This window comes from Trichoplax adhaerens, genomic scaffold, assembly GCF_000150275.1.
Source record: "Trichoplax adhaerens TRIADscaffold_8 genomic scaffold, whole genome shotgun sequence".
Classification (NCBI taxonomy): Eukaryota; Metazoa; Placozoa; class Uniplacotomia; order Trichoplacea; family Trichoplacidae; genus Trichoplax; species Trichoplax adhaerens.
In genome coordinates this window covers 3081126-3100331 of record NW_002060950.1, presented here as the reverse complement: position 1 = coordinate 3100331, position 19206 = coordinate 3081126, and the positions used below count along the sequence as shown (strand labels likewise).

The 19206-nt window shown below is 30.4% G+C and overlaps 2 protein-coding genes across 2 annotated transcripts; both read right to left on the bottom strand.

The window, feature by feature from the left end:
- Nucleotides 1-1896: 1896 nt before the first annotated feature.
- On the bottom strand, nt 1897-7059 carry TRIADDRAFT_58775 (uncharacterized protein; the record flags this gene model as incomplete). Its single annotated transcript, XM_002114658.1, has 6 exons — nt 1897-2159; nt 2827-3162; nt 3915-3956; nt 4134-5571; nt 5693-5908; nt 7021-7059. 6 exons carry the CDS (start codon nt 7057-7059, stop codon nt 1897-1899), a joined length of 2334 nt encoding a protein of 777 aa, XP_002114694.1.
- Nucleotides 7060-7615: 556 nt separating this feature from the next.
- Nucleotides 7616-11332, bottom strand: TRIADDRAFT_58774 (uncharacterized protein; the record flags this gene model as incomplete). Its single annotated transcript, XM_002114657.1, has 6 exons — nt 7616-8751; nt 9900-9957; nt 10142-10310; nt 10619-10689; nt 10807-10900; nt 11160-11332. 6 exons carry the CDS (start codon nt 11330-11332, stop codon nt 7616-7618), a joined length of 1701 nt encoding a protein of 566 aa, XP_002114693.1.
- Nucleotides 11333-19206: the final 7874 nt, after the last annotated feature.

Sequence of the window (19206 nt, the reverse complement as noted above, 5' to 3'; positions counted from 1 at the left end):
GATAATTAATAACAAAATTCAATTAACAACTAGGTTGTTGCCGAGATCGGTAACCTCCATAGTAACATTATTACACATATTAGATCAAAATATTATTCATTTCGGATAGAGCTCCGTCACACCTACTTATTTATTAGCGACGCTATCTAAACTGCAAAATTATCAAATGTACTTATTTATTGTAAGTTTGTACACATGATGCGTGTATCGAACTAGATATTTTGATTGAAAATTAATAATATTATCTAACACTAACAAGTGTAACTAACAAATCTGAGGCAGAAATAATCTATATTTATATATTAAGAGATAAGAATGCATGCAGAGAGCAGGACAGCAGAATTAAATATGATATTTACCATAAACAGACAAAGTAATAATAAAATGATTGTATGAAATAGCGAAGACTGTAGGTGCTACAATTAACTAAACATAACAAGCTATATTTCAGTATAATTGTAATTGTAATAGAATGTAAAGTTATCTCTATATTTGATACAATGCAAAATGTCTATACTAATATATTAAAGATTATGTTTAGACTAAAATGAAATATAAATACGCGACAATTTGGCTCAGTAATAGAATAATCAAATTCCTTGTTTAAGAAAGAATTTTAAAGCATTTGGACATTGTACATATTTTTAAGAATCAATTCCATTTATATATTACAGCTATAGCAAGTTATGGTATGTTTTGGCATGAAGAAAATTCAAAAGGGCATGATCATATAAGTGTAATTTATGTGATTACGAATAAACTCACTGTCAATATAAAACATAGATATTAAATTCTTTAAATTGTAGCAAAACGAAAAGATCATGCAAAACTACTCGCAATCGTCTATGTAATGAACTTCTAGAAGGCTAAAGAACTTAAATACACTTTCAAGTCTTGTCTTGCAGATTGACTTTTAGAAAAGACTCTCAAAATTATGGAAATCATCCACATTTATCGGAATTTTCAAGGTACAGAATATATGATAGCGGTAAAACAGATTATATATCTACGCCATTTTGTCTACTTGAAAGTCTGAAGATCTGTTAGTACTCTATACAATTAATTAAGAATGTAGTGCACAATATTGTCACGTACTTTTTCTTTATTTCAAAGAAAGATCTGTTATATTTCTAATATTAGAAGAATATTTACTCTTAATATTATTCGATAACTATCAGACACTATTAGTAAGTAATAGAACCGGTAGTCCGTTAGCTAAGGGCGTAAGATATATGTGAATAAGTGCACTGTAATCATAATGATACCCGATACCATTAATAGGAGCGTGATCATATCCTGAACAGTTCGATTCTTGCGACCTTATATATTTTGATGATGGTTTAAATGCTTTATTTAGGGATTTATGCTTGATTTTAGGTAACCTTATTGTAGTATATGCATTGAGCTATACATATTTATCTAAGAACTAACGACAGGAGCTGGCAATTTGAATCTAGTTCAAGATATCTTATTTTACATTTGCTTACTGGTTAATTATTACTTCACTATTTTAAAACCTTGAAATGAAAACTTTCTTTAAATTCTACCTTGAGTGAGATTGTTACCATTTTGTGTACAGTAGATTTATAGATTAGCTAGAATAGATTAATTGCTTTTATTACCACATCTTTTAATCTAAGTACTATCGCTTTCTGGATAGATCCTAATCATAAATTGAAATTGAACAATGCTATTATGATTACAGGCAAATTCTTCTATTCATTTTACGAAGTTATCGTACTCGACATTGTCGATAGTTAATCTCGATATCAGGCGCCTGTTTCTACAGTTATATCGACCTGCTCGGAAGAAAATTTAAATCATTTTAATTAACAATACTACATTCAGCGGTTACTCTAAGATAGATCCTGCAAACAGATCTAAGCCTAAAAAGAATTAATAGTACCCATGCAAAATGTATTCTGGATAAGCTGCATTATCATTAGAGATAACAAAAATCGTTGGATTACGAAACTGATCAACAGAAGAATGAACGCGTTTTGCTGGACTACCGGGAATTGTTTGCAAGTTAGGTTTATCTCTGCAGTTAGATTGGGCATAAATTCCAGTTAAGACGCGAACAAGTAATAACTTATTGCCGTAACGTAAGGCCTTTTTCGGCTGATTTGCGAAGTAGACTCCTTTACCATACAAAAAACCTGTAGTAATGATAACAACATAATCAATAATACGATCTTTAATTGAAGAACAACTATTAGTGATTTTATAGGCCATTTAGTAAATTAAGTCAATAAATTATCATTTTAAATAGCTTTTTAGATATAGAACTACTTTTAGACATTCTACTCTTATTTGATATTATAATACTGTTACTCAGTACTAAAATTAATCGGATAAAGTGGTAATAATTCTTTGCCATTAGCTATCCTTAAATTGCAATAAAGAATACGTTATTTTAAGTTCTAGTAGTTGTATGTTAGATTATTAATTTATGATTCGATTACTACGAAAATATAGATATAAAATAAAGCAAAACCTTAGATATGATAGCATGTAGGATAAAAGTAAAATCGAAGATTTCTATATTCTGCAAATCTCTTTTAATTTTAGATACTGACGTCCGTGTGTTGTCTTGGAAAATAATTAGTCTCTGAATTAGCTCAATATCTAACAATAGCAAGACAACTACAATTCACTGAGACATGAACGATAGGTTTCTCGCTCCATTAACGTTTTGCTTCAATTTATTTTATGCCAGTATTTTATTTGAGCTGTAATTCTCATAATTACAAATTTGTCCTACTCTGATATAAGTCAGCTTTTACTAGAATTTCACTTAGTAGAAATTAATTTTATTGCCCTCACCTAGTGCATTACCACAGTTATTAATATCAAATCCTGCTCTACAAATATTTTCAACATTTTGACTCTTGGTTCCATGAAATAAACGCCTTTCAACGGGCACTGAAGCCTTATATTTAATCACTGAAGCTTCTATTTCTTTTTTTCTCTGTTGAAAATGATAATATAAATTCCAATTTTGCACTCGCTGAAATTTAGTAACTTTAATGCCTCGTGATCCTATGAGATCAAATAATTCTTTTCGCTCTTTCTCATTTACCACATCCATAATCCGAGGAGGTCCATATTTGACTTCGTCAATAGAGTCATATTGCCAATAATCCGGCACATCGATATCTTCTATAATATAATGAAGGAAATCATTACCTATATACATTACTTCATCGTATCATACTCGTATGTTCAGAAATATGCAGTAAGCAGCGGCTATGGAATTCTTAAAAACTGTGTCACGGTACGAACTACCGTGAAGAAATAGCTATCTAAATTTGGTTAATATAATATAGTGATAATATATTACAACTAGTTACTTACAATAGGGATTACTCTAGTTATAAATATGTTACAGTAAATTTAATGCTGTGCTGTAATGTGCACTGAAACGATTCTGTGAATGGACATGTTGTAGTCCGACTGTGAAAAATTAGTTAGTAAATGTTCTCACCTAAGTATTTTTATAAGATGACTCATGAATGTTAGCTTCTGTAGAAGGGTATATAAGCCCGTCAGATAGTTGAATAAAGTAGTTCTCAATTGTCTAGTTGAGTTTAACGTAGAGTCAAAGGCGTCTAAATTCTTGAGGGATAGTTAAGGGATACTGAATCCCGGAGATTATAGTAATTTAGAGATTTGTTTTACACTATCTTTGTCACGAACCAGCTTCGTGACAAACTGGCATACCAACATATTCGTACACTACTACTTCATACAAATCTGCTACTTTTTTTAGCATGAACGAAAATTTTCGTGTAGTACTTTAGGAATACGAGTAGCATTGAGCTGCAATACATAAAGACATTATGTTCTGTCTTATTAAAAATACCTATATATATTAGATGTCGAATATAAACTGACCGAATATTTGAACTAACCCACAGAAACACACTTAAGGTATCGCCCTACATAATTCAATCCTTGTCATCCAAGATTAAAATAAAGGTATAATTTTACTAACAATAAATCTGTGCTACCAGTCATCTATGAAATAGTTTTATGAAGCAAATGCGATCACGTACTCCAGGCAATGAGCCCAACTTTTTTTAAAGAAATATCTTCATTATATTACAGATCTAGAGTGTTCATGTAAATACCTTGGTAAATAATTCTGTCTATACTATATTGCCAATCATATCTTGTTTCTATCTTCATATTTTTGTAATCTATGGCTCTGATATAAAAGCTAAAGTTATTAATACGTTGGCAATTTTTAGTTTTTTCAAAATTCTTGTAGTTTTTTTCTATTTGGTAGTTTAATTTTTGATCGAAAGGATAGCTTATATTGCCAACTTTAAGTACCCATGCGACAGAATTGACATTCAATTCTTGCTCTTCTTTTATAGCAAATTGCTCTAATTTTAACTTTGTGAGTTGACGAATTTCTGATATTGCGTTGGTTATATCGTTGTTGAAGCCGTAAAGTAGTAAATTCCTACTAGAATCTTGTTTAGGTTTTCTACTAATGAAGGTGTTGTATTTGCACCATAGTTCAAGTGCATAACGATGCCAGTGATCATTTTCCATATTACATATGTAATTATCAACCGGAAGAATTTGAGTAGTCCACGATGGAACACATTCTTCTATCTTCGATTGAATTTTAAAGATCGTCTCTTGATCGTATGCAGCAATCAAAATCTTAATACCATCAACATCTTCATGAATGTCGTGAGTGATTTTCCATTGCAATTTTGGATTTTGTCTGATATACTGCCGAATCCAAGTAGCAGTTTCTAAAGCACGCTGCTTTTGACCCATTAAGAAACGAATACAATTAATTTTACTTTTATGTGATTTATGCTGATTTAAGAATAATTCATACTTCAATATCAATTTGTGTATATCTTCCCTACTAAAATCGACATTTAATAAGGGACATAAGATTGATTTTCTACCACTTGCATTAAGGCAAGTTAATAAAACACCAAAACCGGCTATTAATCCGTAGGGGCAAACTTGACATAATTGCGGTGTTTCTGTACAACTAGGATCGAATTGTATCGTTTCTGAAGTATGGTCAGATGTCGGAAATCGAAAATTTTCCGTTAATTTACTCGATATCAAGTGTTGACTACACAAATTTGTAATGTCGATTAAAACTTGACTTTCGGTGTGCAGGGTTGTACCATATTCCACGCATACTTTACATGATTCTTGATAGTTATCACACTCTGCTATAAAGACAGCATTCGATAGCGGACTCTGTTCTTTTGTTGTCTGGTTAAAATTTTGTGTTATAAGTGAAATTTCAGTATTTTCGTCTAGGCTTAATTGTTGCTCGTTGACTGCTTTCAAAACCTTCTGGAAAGCCTGATGACATCTTGCGTTATTGTCGATAACAATTTGTATTAGGATTAGTTTTTGCGAACTTTGATTTTCTTGAGCAAAGTTTATAATGACACGGAATGTTTCTCTTGCTATTTGATTATAATGTAAATGATTTTCATCAATTCCTATCACAGGTATAGCTATTGAATTCATTTGAGCTTTGCTAGCAAGACGTAGACATTCTAGTAGTTTAGCTTTCAGCGACTATAGTAAAGAAAGTGAAAACATTTCTTATAGCAACAAAGCTACTGATATTTAATAATAGGATAAGTGATAGGTTTACGAAAAAGATCGGATAATTTATATTTATCGAATTAACACTAACTTGTAATGACCGGTCAGAACTTAAGAATGGAATATGATAAACTTTCTTACAACCAAAGTATTTGCCGTCAGTGATTGCAATATCATCATTAGTCATTTTCTTAAAAGCACTTTTACATTCCGTTTGGTATGCTTTTCCGCCTGATTTAGACAGGCTACTTGCAATATTTCCTTCATGATGTTGCTTGAAATGGACTGAATTAACAATAGCATCGACCTAATTTCACAAAATGAGCATCGTTAACATATTGGAAAGAAAGTAACTGCTTGAAATAGCAGGTATAATTGAACTATAAAACTACTATTCTCATCCTGACATATTTGGATTGTTGTTGAATTAGTCCTTGTATAAGTTCTATCTTGATGTCGCTGATCATTATTTGATCTCTAGTGAGATACAAAACATCCTTAAAGGGCAGAGTCTTTGCACTAATGGTTGTTTCAATTTCTGACGTAGAGGAGTTGCAGTATTGAGTATCGACAAGTAGATTTGAAGGCCTAATAAACAAATTAAAATCATTTAGCAGCAAATAGCTACGGTAATCTTTCGATGAGTGAAGAATCTAATGCTTTTCATCTATAATTTGGCCCATATTACCAAAACTACTAGGTAAAATACGAAGTTTTGAGCATTATCAAATCGAGAAATTTTTCTGAAGTCATATCTTGACTCATGATTTTGTTCAAGGGATATTTTAAATTTAGCCAATAATCAAATTAAGACTGTCTTCTAAAATTGATAATTTTAGGATAGAATACTTTTCAGTAATATGCCTGCACGACGAATTTATAAAGTAATGTAAGCCTTAGTAAGGATTGTTATATGGTTAAGAAATAGGTCTAGAAAACGTGGGAGAAATATCGGTTTACGGATATTCTCCGGAAAAAATATACCCAAAATTATTTCTTGAGTTGAGATAATAACTTCAAATTGATAGAAGCAATCACCACTGTACGGTATTTATACATAAGAAATTACAGTTAACCATTATGGTCAAACTACGTATCATATAAGAGTGAAACAAATATTGCATTTACGGTAGATAATGAAGATTAAGAAATTTGTGATTTTAAGATAATTTTTCGGATAGAACTCTTCGATGAAAATCACTTCAGATAGACAGCAGCAATCAATGCTGCATTTATATTGGAATTGTAGTATATTGCTATTGCTAACCTACATATTAAATGAGAGTGAAACTAACTATACATATATATTGCGTACGAATTGCGTCATATTAAAATTATGTTAGCGTTAATTAATAGTACAAGATTAATTTCACGTGATTGAAGATTATGATGTACTGCAGTACCGCCACAGTCATAGACCTGTAGTTTTTGTTCAAGCAAAGCAAATTGTTTAGGCATCATGCAGTAGCGTAATAGCAATCAGTCTCAAATTAGTAATTTAAAGATAGTGCTAGATAGATATAAGCTAAAAAAAAGTGTAGATTTAAGAGTGAGGAATTTTGCCACACACTTATACATTTCAATTTGATAGCTCTAAATCTTTAACTTTGTTATAATTATTAAAAGCGTCAGGCTCGCATAAAGATCGATGTAGAACTACTGCACATTCAGTATCATTTTACTACTAATCTGAAAGCTAATTCAAATATTCGATTTTGAGATATTCATCGGAAATAACGACATAAATTTTCTCGTAATTCGAAATTTCTTACGTATAGTGAAGAAAATGATGATGATGTTTGATTTAGGCTGCGAAAGTCCCTAATGTCTAAATTTGTTATCTTAACATGAGTTATACGTGCTCAAAATTGGCTATCTTATAATAAAAGGAATATAATTATCATATGCGTATTACAATTGCTAAAAGTGATAAAACTAATCCGTAGTTTAAAATATCAATTACCGATATTATTTAATTAGCTTTCTAGCTATCAACATTTACATATAAAGAAGCTTACTCTGAAACCGTTGGAAAATGGACGTCAATTTTGCATTCAAATTCATCTCGAATGTTCTGCAGTTTAATTTGACCATCATTTTCGGTGAGAAATCGACCCATTCTAGAAAATTGGCTAATGCCTGATTGCTCGTGGACGAACGAATAACGAAATAACTTTTTAATTTGGAAATAAATAAGTTGCTGATCATGAGGATAGCATTGAATAATAATATCTCCTTCTCGACCATCTTGATTAGCGGGGGTGTCATTTGTAACATTTTTGCAATGTACGTAACAGTGATATTCTTCCTCAATACGATGAAAATGATGTCGAAGAAATTCTAACCAAATAGATGATCCAGTTTCGATTTTTTGGTCAATCGAAAATTGGATCATTTTATAGTCTAGAATGCTCTTGTTGATAGCAACTAAAACTTGTTTCACAGAATCCTTCAAGCCAATCGCAATAATATTACAATGAGCGGATTGGGTATCAATTTCGGTTTGCAGACAAACTTTGTGCTGATCCGATAAATTAAGAAGGAAATCGGGCTTCAGGACCTTACCATCTAACACTAAATTAAAACTATCACCAATAATTTTAATCGATTGGGTTGAAATTTCACAGTGTAAATAAGAAATTGCTCTTGAATATTCTGAGTGATTGAGAGCAACGATGGAAATGAAATCTTGTTGATTCTTATAAATTCCTGCTTGAATAGATTGCTCCATTAATTTTCTATTTAGATGATGTTGATTGTCGTCATATTTGGATAAAAAGCTCGTCATCGATTCTGTCAAGCCAGCACTACTAATCTCAATCCCAATAAGTGCTGTTAATTCTTGCATAATAATTAGTTTATAATGTTCATTCATTTTAATGGCTATGATAGGATAACCATATCGTTGAAAAAATTTAAAATAAACAGGAATGCCTTTTAGACGTAATTTCTTATCTAGCTCAATGAGTTGCAATAAGAATTTGACATGATGAGCTATAGGAAACTCTTCTAATTCTCCATCTATTTCCCCCCATAATTCCCTTTGATCGCAAATGCTTTCCGTGTCACTTTTAAATTCTTTCTGGCTATGTTGGGATGCGGTTGAAAAATCGTCTGAATCACTCATGTCAGAAATATTATGGCTAAAGTCTATAATGGAAAAGGGTAAAAGTTAAGCGAAATTTACGGAATGCCGAGATAACATAGAATTCTATGAGTTTGGTATACTTTGAATATTAATAACTAGAGGATAAGCCAAGCCTTTGATTAAGATTAATAATATGATAGCGGTACTGTAATTTCTGAAAGCTAATATGAATAGAAATTTCGATAGCTTTTTGATACGTTAATACGATCGCTAAACTTAAATTGGCTTATTAAATCATAGTATAAAGTTAAAGAAGCATAATTATGTCTTGTCTTAAGTAATAATAGACAATTTACAGGCGTTTCTTTACTAATATGTCTTACTCTTTAGAAGTGACTTTCACTAACTAATGCTGATCTAATTTCATCAAATAACGTATGTAGGTATTTGTTGGAAACACTATCATCTATGATTTTATACCTTCTTATTAGATAAATCAATAGTTTTATAATTTTATTCAATTACCTATAATAAATTTTTATGTAAATTGGCTATAAATCAACTGGTTTTTAAATAAGTTTGAGTTTAGTTATGTCTGAGGAGACTAGTAACTACCGTTCCTCCTGATACTAGGAGATCGTCATTATTTAGAGTCATACTGTAGGTAAACATCGTCAAGGGCAAGTTTTACTGTAGGCTATTAGCGTTTAGTTTTCTATGATAGTTGTATTTTTTTCGTCGCAAAATTTAAATTTGTAATGCTTGTTAACCAGGTAAAGATCTACTCTATTGAATCCGAATATTAAATTTTTACAATAAGAAGTACGATAGGTAATGGATGAGGATGTCATTCTATTATGAATCATTGTAACGTTAGCTGATTGCAATATTATAGGCCTTAGATACGAAATTCCATGATTAAAGGTTACGATTTCGTTAAAAAGGCGTTAATTTCTTAATTAAACGAAGTTTTATTTATGAAATCAGGTCTCCTTCTTATAGAATAGTTTTCAATGACTACAGATCTTGGAGAAAATTATTCTTAGCCTCTCAATATTAATCGAAGTTAATTTTTGTAGTATTCTTCATTAATTATGATTAAAAGCGCTAAAAAATAATATGAAAAGTTAATTGCACCTTTTCATTATTTACTACTTTTATTGCCCCCTGGAACAGAAATAAATTCTACTTTTTATATTAGCTGCTGTACCTTCAGATTCAAAGATTTCCATGGCATTTTCAGGTTGGGCTTCACTTTTGGGAGAATCCTAGCGAAATTAAATATTCCATTAGCTATACATCAGAAAGCCCTTACGCTATCAGTAAATGACTAATTTTAAGGCTATATGAAAAGCTATGTTTAATTTTAAAAATCCTTAATGTTAACTCCAAATCTGAAGTAAATGACATAGTGAATATTAAAAGAATACGGTTAATTTTGTTCATATTTACTTTCAATTCCTTTTTTTTTATTATCATTGATATTAACTTCTTAAAAATTAAAGAATCTTTACATTCGTCTGCTAGAAATGCCTTAATTTGTTTGCCAGGTTCAATGTTGAAATATCGAAAGCAAAGTAAGGCAATTAAGCCGCTCTTGTCATCTTTATACGTAAGGCTTCTGTATATTAAAATAGCGATAAATGTTACGAAATTTAGGATAATGACAGTATTTTGCTGATATTTTTTGTACGGCAAGTATAGCAAAGGTTTTGATCTACTATTTAATTTAAAATAATTTAAAATTGAGCGCAAGTTGTTAAGTAAGAATAGATTTATTTGCTGTATATCAACTTAGGCACTGATGAAATTAAGTGTACAGTTCGACCGTAGACATATTATAATTAGTCTCTGATATTCGTAAGTTTATCTAACTTCCTAGTACTATCAGACGACCGATCTATTAAAAACCCATTTATCTATATTTACATGCAATCAGAAGAGCCATTTTTGCAATCAATAATTTCTCCAGCTTGACTAAAGCAGTGAATACATTCCACCTATAAATAACGAAAACTAATCTTTTAGAGAGCTCAGTTTACCCTTACACACTTAGTAGGTATCAAACACGATGATATTATTCTAGTATATTATTGTTAATTGACGAAAGGGCTTACTATGCTCATCGATATTGGCAATCGTGATACATGAATGGTGATTGGTTTAGATTCGCCTGTAAAATGCCGTAATTTCCTGTGGTAGAGGATTTTTCTAAAAAAATAATGGAAAAGATATTATAGTTAGATAAAGCTAGACTTTTCTCCATATATATATACATATACATATCCAGACACGGTTCTAATTTTTTGCTCTTATAGAAATTGAATGACCATTTCTATCTGTCAATCAATCAGTAAGAATCTAATTTCCATACTTATTTAACAATTCTTTACGAAAACGTAAAAAGCTTTCTTATATCGGTACTATTTTTCTTCAGATATTAATGTCAATACCAATAAGCATTATTCACCTGCTTTCTAACAAGCTATCATAAAAATTGCCTTTACAAGCCTTTACTTTCTCTCTCTTTTGAAATAGCATTTCATTTAATCGTTGGCGCAAGCCCAACGGCATTGCCAAAGACCAATAAACTCGGAAAGATAATCGACTTCCTTCAAGCCTTCTGCCATAAAGATTTGCCATTACCGTCACAGCATCATTTTCGGAGAAGACCTGAAGGATTCTGTGTCAACGCATGATGAAGAATTAGTTTGAATAGAAAGCGATTGCTGGCATGATTTAATGTATTTAGCGGAGTCAAGCAATTAACTAATGCTTGTGATTTCTGCATTATAGGCTTCATTAAGCCTCAATAACAAGAAATGATACTAACAATTATGTCTGATGATATGCTATAGCCATTAACAAACCAAAAAGTAACTTTGCATCAAATTTATCATATATTTTTTCCCTGTTCCTATACATTTATCATATGAATCTGATAAAATTTTAACCTTACAAAGCCTCAATGTTATTTTTAACTACTTACGCAAAATTTCGTTCTTTTTTTTTATAATGAACATATTTTCCGAATTTGATACTACTACGTGAGGACGTTAGGGTGTTTACTTGTCCTATAAATTTCTAACCATAATGTCAAGAGATTTTATGTATTTATATTCATAATGAAATAGCAGGTTTATTTTTAGAGTATATTTTTAATTTTCGATTATCCATAGTTTAATCAAAAATTTCTATTTTAAAATACATTGCAAAATAAATGAATGCATACACAAGTTTTAAGATTACTACTTCAGACTGTATTTGTCTACAAGTTTCATCAGCTAATAGTGATCTATAGTAAAAACTTAGTCTTTCATCTAGAATGAAGGGACCAAGTAGATATTAAAATATCAAATTAAACATAGAATTTAATGTTGATGATTTATTAATTCATTGTTTGCAAAAGTGCTTTTTACAAAACGGCTAGAGCTAATTGATATTTTTGCAGCATTACCATACTTTCAAAGCATATAATTGCTATAATAAACTGAAAATTATTACAGTTTCATATCATGTAGGATTATCGTAAGTCTTAAATTGTCGACATAAATCCTTAGAAAATAAGGAAATCGACTTCCATCTAATCTAGCTTAACAATCAGCAAATAAGTAGTCTTTACTCGTCTATATCACATACGGTAAATTTTTCTACCTTTAAGGCGATCTCTTCCATCTCACAAACCCATATTTCGTACGAATTACTATTTAATTGATGAATGCTAATAAATTATAAATAAGTTCATATTAAAATTGGAATAGGACGGTAATTTTTGGTAGCTATTTAATTTTAGTGATGACATATAAAAAGCCAATCACTAATAAAATTTAGGTGATACAAATGATGGTTTCTACAATTTTCACTACAATTATCTTCGATGCCTCCAACGAAAGGTAGCATGAAGAGGTACAGCATATATTTCGATTTAAGGTCTTCTTAAATTAACCAATACTTTAATAACGTTACGAATTATAATGTACAGTTTATTAAACTTTCTAATGTCTTGCAAATCAAAAATAAACAAAGACACTTCTGCTGCTGGTAATTAATAATCTACTGGATTCTGTCAAACTAAATCATTTTCTAAGTCATAGAGTTTACAGTGAATTTTTACCATGCTATTAAAGACTATAACTTATTTATCAATCAGATCATAAAATTATTACGCTTGATTATGTAGATAATTCATGGTAGTATTAATTTGAAGTAAATATTCTGTTAAAATATAGATGGACTTCTGATTAATAATTCTTTAGCTATTAAGATTAATTAATACAGAACTAAATGCATTAATATTATTTCAATAAAACTATAATTGAGGATAAAATGCCTAAATCTTAGATGCTTGTGCAACTTGAATTTATTGACAGTGAATCAAGAACCATTTAATCGCTTTTGTTATGCACTGAAATTAGTATTTGGTTATCTGTTAAAGTTATGAAATGATGATACTTATTCTAAGATATTTTAAAGCAATACTGTAAATGCTTCTGAATGGATTAGATAATTAAAAGTTTTTAACTAGCTGTTTAACGCATTAAAAAATTACGATTTGCTTTTTTTTAGCTATAATATTGTAATATAGAAAGAGCAGACCTGAGAGAATTTGTCGTTGCCATCTTTTAGGGGATACTAAGGAAAGCTTGAAAATATGCAAAACTCTATCCTATATAGAAAGGATCGATAATTCAAACCTATATTAGATAATAAACAAAAGTATTGAGTTTCTCTGTAATTTTAAGATAATTCTAACCATACTGAGAAAGCGTATGCTCGTATATATATAACAGTACTCATAAGTTACTGGCAATTAATTTTGAATAGTTGCTAAAAATTTGATCGGTATTGCAATTAACTAGGTTCTATCAATATGATGAAATACAGCAATTTTTAGCAAAGCAAGTAGTATTAGCTGTCACAACCGAGATTGTAACACAAGAATTAAACGGGATTCTTTCCTCTAAAGTAGACTTAACTATCTAAGCAACTAACTCTAAGCACTCTTTAATCAACCAAACTTAGATTCGAGTCTTAGACGATAGATTACTCACGTTAAGGATCAAAACTTTATTCTAGAAGCTATTTTATTAAAATGTCCGATTGAACACACAACTTACAATTACGACTAGCAACTGATAACCAGCTGTCATCGACTAACGTAACTAACTCTCAATTAAGAACTTTGAGACTTTATATATCCTCACCAACTTCGTTGGTGCAAAAACAGTAATTAATTAATAACCCAGTCTACATACTTATTATAGCCAGAATCACAACACACTTTCTATGACATTTAATATTAGTTAATTAGTAGCTAGGTGTCAACATATGATTCATCACACAACAAAATTATAATATTGATGATGCATTAATTAATGAATGTCACATTAGCATACATGATATTCTAGTAACTCCAAGTATTAACAAATGATTAAATTAAAAAATTATGCTATTTCTAAGCTTCTGAATCAAATTTTGATCTGCTACAGGGTAGATCAGAGAATCAATCTTACGGTTGCAATATGGTAATCAAATAATGGTTCCTCATATTGCAAGAGTTAGCAAAGGCTTTATCTTCCTTCCCTTACTTCTGTTATAAATTACGATTTGCAACAAAGTAAATGTAAACTATTACTTAGAAATTAGATGTACTTATAAGGCCACTGGGCAGACCTATCCTTTTCGTCATCCACCAATAGTATCACTCAATTAATGACAATTTTTCATCATCAAAAGGGTACAGGATAACTATACTTCCCTCAAAAGATTAGACTATGAGCCCAAGCTTTATTTAATGTATCAAACAATTACAGTAGTATTATATTGCTGAGTTCATGTTCAATATCAATACTTTAATAACCTTGCTGGGCAAAATGAACCAATACGCATGCCCCGTAAAGATGTAGCTATATTTTACCGGGTATAATTAAAGCGTAGCTTTTAAATTTTTACTTTAATCTAAGCAATGTTGCAACACTGACCGCATATAGCACTTCAGAAAGATATGATTCGAGAGCTACGATATCGCTTATTTCTTACATTGTACTACATCCAATTATGACAGTCTTATATACTGTATTAGAGTAAAAATATCTATGTTAAGATAATTTTGTTAGCCTATTCTTATTTAGTTAATTTCTAATTTGGATATAATGTATTTTAATATAGCACTGGCTTTTTATGACAGTGGCATATATACATATACTGAAATTAATAGTTATATTAGGCAATGCGAATTATCTACTTACAGTTCAAATCATTATGATTGTAGCTTACTTATGGTAGATTGCAAATTATCATGGAAATGTCCCGTGATAGGACATATCGTAATCTGACTATTCTGTATTAGTCATCAGATGTCTATGTTCGTAAATACTGTTGTCTGCATTAGGGAGAAGTAGCTTAAATTAACATATAAAACTGCCAATGATTCCAAAGTTAACCATACTAACTATGACTCATGAACTATTAAGGAGGAGTACAGTATGTAAACGCAATATATCGTGTAATGAAGTTAATTGTGAAACCTAGTGTTTAACGTAAAATAAGAGGCGTCTAAGCCTTTGTGTTGTCTGCTAGTAGAGTAAAAGTGTTCCTGATTGTGTATATATCGCTCCTTGATACGTGATTCAAGCAATTCACTTATTGATCGTAAATTCCCTTATCTTGCTGCAAAGCTCTTTTGTGAGACCAATATATAATTACGAGTACAACCTCAACATAAATTCTAGTTGATATCACTACAGAGGATAATTCTAATGTTGTACTACATCCACTATAGTCAAATAATTACTAATGCATTCTGAACACTTATTGGAAACATTAGCTGAGATCACCACGGAAGATTATTGCAATATTGTTTATATTTCCAATTTAGGACTACGAGTACACTCCAACACACGCATTAGAATTATTAAGTGAAATTACTATACAAAATTATCCGAATATTGCATTGCAACAATATATAACTAGGAGTATATTCTCAGCAAAAACAATGGAGTCGTTAATTGAAATAGCTTCAGAAGATAATTCTAATATCGTATTACATACAGTGTAATAAATAATCATAAATGCACTGTTAATTCATTTTAGTACGATTATCGAAAATCACTACGAAAAAATGAAAATTCCTTGGAGCAAAGTCTCTTAGTCATCACCATACTTATTCTATCAAGATTTAGAACAGTGTAATGTCAGTGAAATCTCACTCTATACACTAATATAAATGGTATGAATGCTCTTACTTGGCGTTATTAAGTGTTGTAGCCTGTTTCATGATTCTCTTTCGCTCAAAGTAGTCGTTAAATTAGCTAAGTATGCCAATGAGATCCCCATAAAATGTAACTTGAAGTTAACACACATCCATTTAAACGGTTAGATGAATTTCATCACACCCAACTACAGCCTCTCTATTCTTGTTATTCATTTATGATCCTAATATGTTTGCTACCTTACCAATTGAAAGATACAAACTTCAGCACCAGCTCAAAGCATTGGATCTCCAGTTATACACACAGTAATTTATCGAATTTCAAATATTAGTCATTGTATGCTATTTAGTTTAATCAATTGGCTACGTATTTTGCTGTCTCAATAATATTTTTACACTTAGATTGAGTAAAATAAGTATGCTGGGATAAAGCTTTTTTCCTATATTATTAAAAATTTTCCCATCATTGATAAAATTACAGCACTCGACGCTAAAGTGTTTTGAAGTATTCACTTTTGTTAAAATTACAAAAATGAAGTAACCAGTTTTGACTATGTAGGATTTATTACCTTCTGAATCGTCACTTATAATTATAAATTAGTTAAATTGATAATTCAAGTAAAAGCGAACAGTTTTCACTACTGTACTCTATTCTTCAATTGAATAGAATTAATGCTGCAGTTTCAAACCGAACAATCTTTACTGCTGTACTATATTTTCAAATTGGGTATAAAATGATTGGAACAAGTTTGTATAAATAATCATTCACTCAAGGGAGCGGTAAATTAGTTCAATAACAAGCAGCGATCGAAATTGTCTTGATTAAATAATCACATTTAAGGCAAAAAAATTTTTAAACCTTTAAGTGATGCTTAGAAATTGATTACTAGCAAATAATTAAGTTCTAACCTAAGATAAAAATGCATTCTTCATTCCTACGTACTTTCTATTGCTAAATGTCGTTATTTAAGTAAAAGAGATGCTCAGCGATTAATTATAGCAAATAGTTACCTTTTATTCTTCGGCAGAAACAACTTTCTCGATTCTTAGATGCTTTCAATCGTTAACTGTCGTCGTTTAAGTTTCGATAATCAATAACATAGAAATTCTTTCTATAAGTCATTCTGGTGAACCAAGTTCAAAGTCGAAAAATTAATTTAAATCAATGTTAAGGGCAAAATTCCATGCGTGTTATCAAAAACAATTATGATTGTTCTAAAGTGAAGCTAATGGAGACCGTTGAGGTAGATCATGTTGAAATACGCTACCTTTAATGAGTCTTAATAGCTACGATGAGTAATATTTGCCACAAAGAATACAAGCTATGAGATCTTGATTATTATACTGCCTTGAAAACTTAAGCTCGCGCTACTACTGCCTTAATGTAATATGTTATTTCTCTTCTATAACAAAATGATTATCATAAAAGCTTTCTATGTCATTTCTATTCTCTCTCGTCTATTCATCGTTCTATTAATTTATGCGACTTGTATAGAAACTAATGCTATAGGTAGTTAAAATCAACAACAGAATTAAATGCTATTGAATAGAATTGTATAAAATTGATTCAATTTTAAATAAGGACGTACACAGTTTCGATGATTCGAGTGTAAATAGATAATTATTATGTAAAGGCAACATATGAATCAGCAAAGCGACGGGAGTTTGCACTAGTATAACTAATAGTGCAACTTCTAGTCTGCTTAAGTTATTTCTCATTATACGTCTATCTTACAGTAGAATAGTGCTGTTAAGTTTAATTGATTTCCATATTAAGGATTATTACTTGTTATATTTACCATTTAGGGATAATTACTGTCGTGAGATTATGTTTTAAAACTTATTTACTGTTGTCGTGGTTTCATTAACTTATCTTACAAATATAGAGTATTGATATATTAACTATAATTGTATAAAAGGGGATAGAGAAAAAAGGGAGACTTCGGCTTATGTTAAATTTGAATAAGTCATTAAATTGCTTTTTGGCAATTTGCTGTGTGTTGTTGCTCGTTGGTAACGTGTAAATAAAGGAAATTTTTTTTTAAGTTTAACTTGCAGTCGTGACAAGTACAATTGCTGTAATATTGGAAGGTAATAGCAATAGCTGCTAATAGGATGGCTAATCTACTACACAATGAATACACATACAAATGAGACTGCAAATAGTGGGTTAAATAAGGCAATGCTTCAATTCTTTCTGTTTATTCGATGCTAAATTGTAATTCTATGATAGAATTTTGTCTGTTTAGACAAAAATAGAAAAGAATTTTTCAAATTTTTTGACGTAGATTTTGTCTGGCATCAAAACCAAATTTATTAAACTAAGTTGATATTCTTAATATCTAGAAGATATCTATCGGAGTTACGAGAGATCATGCGTGTATTCTATCATGATTCAGTGCAGTACCAAATTAGCTCAAGATTTAAAATTATACGGTTGTACGAAATTGATTCAATTAAATGTTTAATTTTACAATCACTTGTTCAATTCATCCGTTTTTGTATAATTCTATAATTTTAAATCTTAAGCTTACAATGAAACGTTTAATTCATCTATTTTAGTACAATCCGATAATTTCGAATCTTAGTAAATAGCCTATTCTTAAATAGATTGTAAAGAACTGGATTTTTTGCTTTGTGATAGAATCAAAGGATGTTCGAATTCTTCCTAATCAACAACTCATTCTAATCGAGCCTTGATGCCTTAATAATTTATGTAATGTTATCTGAAAGTGTTGAATCAAACTATTTTCTTTTGGTTTCGTTTAACATAGATTACAAGTAAATTCAGAATCAATCTCCAACATTAATTTTAAAACATTTTAAAGGATGATCAAAAGAATCACATTCGAGTAGTGCTAATCATATCCACAGATATGACAAACTTGTAAATTGTTGTAAGATTTGAATGCAGTCTCCATCTGCGAGCCAATTACGAAACTGCTTTGGAGACAGATTCTATCTTATCTATCAAAATAATTGAAACTAATAAATCTATGAAATTTTTGAGATTTGGAAACAGATCATGCCTCAATGTGCGTACTTTAATGACAATTTACATAGCTTGCCTTTTTATTTACATTCTTACTGTATTCGTACACATTATATCATTACTGATGTAGAATGAGCTGAATGAGCAATTTCGATACTCGTATTATCGCGTGCTAGTAAATTCCATCTGCTCATAAAATCTTGTCAGCTGCTTTATTGAATAGAATATGATCATTAACTAGTACAAAGAAATGAACATTATATTACGGCCTGGTTCAAAATAATACGATGCTCAGTAAATAGGCTTAGATATTAA